At 45.4% G+C, this 4620-nt stretch overlaps 1 protein-coding gene across 1 annotated transcript in view; it reads left to right on the top strand.

The window, feature by feature from the left end:
• LOC101860796 overlaps window positions 1–2595 on the top strand; it is a gene marked incomplete in the record, with an annotated part of 22474 nt that extends 19879 nt beyond the window's left edge. Inside the window, 1 exon segment of the mRNA XM_035968438.1 lies at window positions 1185–2595. Coding sequence (XP_035824331.1) covers window positions 1185–2066 — 882 coding nt within the window.
• Between the last annotated feature and the right edge of the window lie 2025 nt (window positions 2596–4620).

The following is a 4620-nucleotide window of genomic DNA, read 5'->3' as shown; positions in this document are numbered from 1 at the left end:
TTAGATATCAAGTACATTTCATTCAAGTTATTACTTCTAAAGGCTTTCCGTTTTTCTTTTATAAGATCTTTCAGTTCTTTCGTTACCCATGGCTTATTATTTGGATAGTACGTAAGGGTTTTATAAATAGTAACAGTTTCTTCACAAAACTTAATGTAAGCACAAATGGTTTCATACTAAGATACAGTATAATCCGCTTATATCGACGTGCTTTGGAAGGTAGGTTTGATATCAATGCATAAAAATGTCGATAAATGATAATATAAAGCCAAAGAGGACAAAATAAGGGGAGGTCAGCAGTAAAAGATAAAACACCTTTTTTATGCTGGTTGCTTCCCTTGATTCTTTAAACAAACGAGAGTCAGAGAGGAAAGGGGGGGAGGGGGGTGGAGTTAAGGTACCAAAGACCCTGCAGCGCGAGCCGCACACTACACACCAGCGCAAACTTTGTTGTGGCATCCTTGTAAGGCTTGTTTATGGACCCTTTCTGGGGAAAATGGAAAGGCGAGGCGCTGACTTGCTGACCGTGGCACTTGCCAGCGACAGACTGAGAATGGGATGGGGAAGGGGAGTGAGCTGGGAGTGAGCGATCGGGAGTAGGGGTAGGGAGGGGATGCCCAGCGTGCGAGACGCCCAGGTCTGTGAGGCATTTTACTGTGTTGGAGACTACACTGTGTAGTGAAATGGTGAAATGGTATGGGTTTAACGCCCCTATCAACACTATTAGGTTATTTAAGGGGCGGGGCCTCCTAGTTTAACGTCCGTCTCCGATAGGACAGAGCCAAGAGGGAAGTTTGTGTAAAGTGCCTTTCCCAAGGACCAAATGTCAGACCCAGTTGAGGCTTAAACCCCCGAACCCACACTGTGTAGGCCCTAAATGACCTACTGAAGCCTGGTGTGTCGATATGGGCTACTTGGCGGGTATGTGGACTTATTAAAGAACTAATGCGTTGACCATAAGCGTGCCCCCCCTCCCCCTTTATGTCCGTGGGCTTCAACAGGTCCCCAGGAAGCATGTCGATGAAGCAGAGTGGGCCGAAAAAAAGTCGATATAAGAGAAATTTTTAATAAAGATATTGAAGGGAATAATTCGTAATTGGAAAATATGTCGATATGTCAAAATGTTTATAAATAAGACGTCGATATTAGTGGAGTATTATATAGTATATCTATCTACCTTGCAGGAGAGAACCTTCACGGTTTGCTACAGTGTCATTTATGGGAACTACGACCGCTACTCCATGCTACTTCAGTCCATAACCTACAATCGCATGATGGGAGCAGAACATTTCTTTCTCTACAACCAGACCATGGGGCCCAGGGCGGACGCAGTCGTCAGGCACTTCCAGGACTTGGGGATAATGACAGTTCTCAGCATGCCGGAATTCCCAGCCAATGAAGCTTGGTATCACAGTCAAATAATGGCAATAAACGACTGTATCTATCGGAACCGAAACATTTCGCAGTTTGTCGCGGTAGTCGATCCCGACGAATTTATCATGCCCGTTCAACATCACTCGTGGGGAGAAGTGCTTAAAGCAGTAACCGACAGAGAGATCAAGGAAAAGCGAGGCGAGAATGTCGGTGTGTTTGCTTTCGAGCACTCGATGTTTTGCAACAATAGACTAAACAACACAGAATGGGCGACGTTCAAGAAAAACTTTCAACTCAGCGATGAAGAAGGAAAATTCATAGAGAGAAACGATATAACTACCTTGCTTGAATTGCGTCGGAGTAATCTGGTGCGCTTTCCCGTGAGATCTAAGTGTATATATCGGCCTGAGGTTACTAGACAGCCAGGGATACATTATGTCAGGAGCCTGTGGTCAGGTTATCGTAATGTTGTGGTCAACAGCAGTTTGGGAATCATTGGTCACTATAAAAACAGAAAAGGGGACTGTTTTCTTGACCATAAAATAATCTGGTTTTACAAAAAATACTTAAAAGCGCTGAAGTCATCCTATGCTAACGTTCAGGCATATCTTTTAAACAGGAGCATTTCCACAACCAATTTTCAAATATACTCAAACCCAGAGGCAAAACAACGACCAATAACTAAAGCATGAATGAAGCACGCGACTCTCAACTAGAGGTTGTCTTGTGCAAATGAAATTTTAATTCGTCCAATTTACACAGACAGGAGAGTGTCAATATGTGGGTGTTTTTGTGTAGTTTTAGCCTCACTCTGTTATTTCTGTGACCTTGACCTTGAGACAGAAAGTCGGGACCGTGTGTGACCTCCTTTGGCTGCAAAAACTGCTCTTCGTCTTCAATCCACAGAGTACACGACAGCGTCATTTGCCGACCTGAGATCTGTACCCACATCTAGCCGGTGGCTGAAGCCGATTTAGAAGCCGTCCGTGGTCGTAGTTGCAGCTGGTTGAGCTGCCTCGGGATAGCGTCCCAAACGTGCTCGGTGGAGTTTGCGTCGGATGAACGAGCCGGATATGGCAAACGACTGATGTTGATCTGCTCCAGGAACTGCTGTGTTACACAGGCAGTATGAAGTCTCGCCTTGTCTTGCTACACTGGCTGTATGAAGTCTCGCCTTGTCTTGTTGGAAAAATGTGGATACCTCTAAAAAAAAAAAAAAAAGGCCACCGAAGAGCTTGGTCAATGTTGCACCGAGTTGTGCTACCCCTTCGTTGTCCTTTTTCTACTTTCTGGAAAAACACTGCTCTAGATCTTGGATTTAAGGTGATGATGTTTGCCCCTCCCCAGGGTTCTCTCTCCACAACCTTGGCTTCAGCGTAGTACATCAGGTCTGTGAACCTCATACGAATGGACCCATTTGCAGGATCTACGCAGAACCTGCTTTTGTCAGTAAACAGCACCCTTCTCCATTGTCTGTTCCTCTAGCTCATGAGAGCCTGTGCTCACAGAAACCCGTAACGGTGGTTCTGATGGTTCAGAACTGGCCTGTCATACGACTGCCGTCTCCTTTTTTCTGTTTCTTTTATTGGAGGGTTTTACGGCGCTCTCAGCTGCATAAGGTCATATGAGCGCCAAGGGATGGGTGTCAACTGAGAAGTCTTTACAGGGAATCAGACTTACACTGCTCATCTCTCTAGCTTCTACGGCACAAGGTCTGCTTCGACTATCAAGGCACCCCGGAAATAGCAAGTGACAGGAGTGTGACAGTAGAGGAAAATGACAATAGCATGGATTAGGGAAGAAAAAGCAGCAGTTCTCTGTTGTAGATCAGGCTCAATTATGAGTGTGACATGATGAATCAGTCCATTTACAATTCTACTGCGCTTGAACGAGAAATGCCCCCCCCCCCCCTTTGGGAATGGCCTAAAGACACTACTGTCAGTGGCACTGTCCCGGGAGGTCGACCGTCTCCGCCGTACGGTTCTTGTTGCCACGGCCCGTCCCGTTTGCCCAATGGTGTTCCTGGGGGGTCTCACCGGCTGTCAGAAATGGGTTCATCCGGTATTGATACTCCATGAGGAAATCCTGAGCTGCAGTTGTCGCTCTTGGTCTTCAGGCTCGGGGGGGGGGATCACTGGTTGAGTAGGTGGCACAAAACTGGTTCTGTCGTCTGTCGATCGTGGAGACATGCTAGTCTTTAATAAAGGCCACATGTTGAGCAGACTTGCCAGCCCGTAGTCGTTCTATTGCCTCCTTACAGCTTACAGATGAGAGTCTCGGCATCTTGATACTGCTTTTATTTCCATCTGACTTCAACATTAATTTTTAGGCTTCAAGTCTAAAGAGGAGTGAGTACGATGAAATGTTCGCGTTTCTTTGTCCTTTAAGTTCCAGATGACAAGAAAAAAGTTCGTCCAAAAGAAAGCCGATAAAATCGTAATGAATACAGTTACAAACACCAAAGTTTGTAGAAACGTGGTACATCCATTTGGATTTATTATGTATTGATAACAATAAAATATGACAGGTTAAATATGACAGCTACAAAATTATAGAATATCTTCCAGATACCTCCAATTTCGAGTACAACGCATTCTGACTGGCGGAGTGAAATTGACGAGCAGGCACTGGCACTGCTCGAGAGAACTCTCTTTCATGCTCTCTTTGCGGGTGTCTCTCAAGTCTTTTAAATTTCATAATATTCTCCCAGACACCTTGCCCTTCAAACTCTCCCAATATTAAAAGTCAAATGGGCCCAGGTTCGGATCGTTTGGGGTCCAGTTGTGCTCAGTCGGACTGACTGTCCTGTAACCAAAATTGGGGTTGCTAATCCATCGCAGAACAGCTATGGCGTCTTGAGGAGCAGCCCTTCCTTGCATGAAGTTCTGGTTTTGTCTTCCTTTATCATCAACTCTTATAATAGCCCCCAAGCTTCTCCGGAATTTTGGTAGGATGACGAGGTATTGGTCGGAGTTTGCTCTATCACAGACGACCATAACCTTTCCAAGAGTGCGTTATTTTTAAAAGACGCCTTCCGTGCGTTACTCGTGGCTTAGAATTCGAACTTTTATTCTTATCTCCATGAACCATAGATGTACACTATTGTACTAGATACAGTACGCCCCTCTCTCGCCTTGCTGCGCGATGGCCACATTTGACAGCGGCGTCCGCCATGTTTTTTGTGGCAAGTTGTGTGAAGGAGTTCATGCTAAAGCAATGGGCTAGGCATATTTTCTCTCTCCCTCT

Source organism: Aplysia californica, unplaced genomic scaffold (genome assembly GCF_000002075.1).
Source record: "Aplysia californica isolate F4 #8 unplaced genomic scaffold, AplCal3.0 scaffold00059, whole genome shotgun sequence".
NCBI classification, from domain to species: Eukaryota; Metazoa; Mollusca; class Gastropoda; order Aplysiida; family Aplysiidae; genus Aplysia; species Aplysia californica.
Note: the sequence above shows the minus strand (reverse complement) of the source record. Positions and strands in the feature narration are given on the sequence as shown.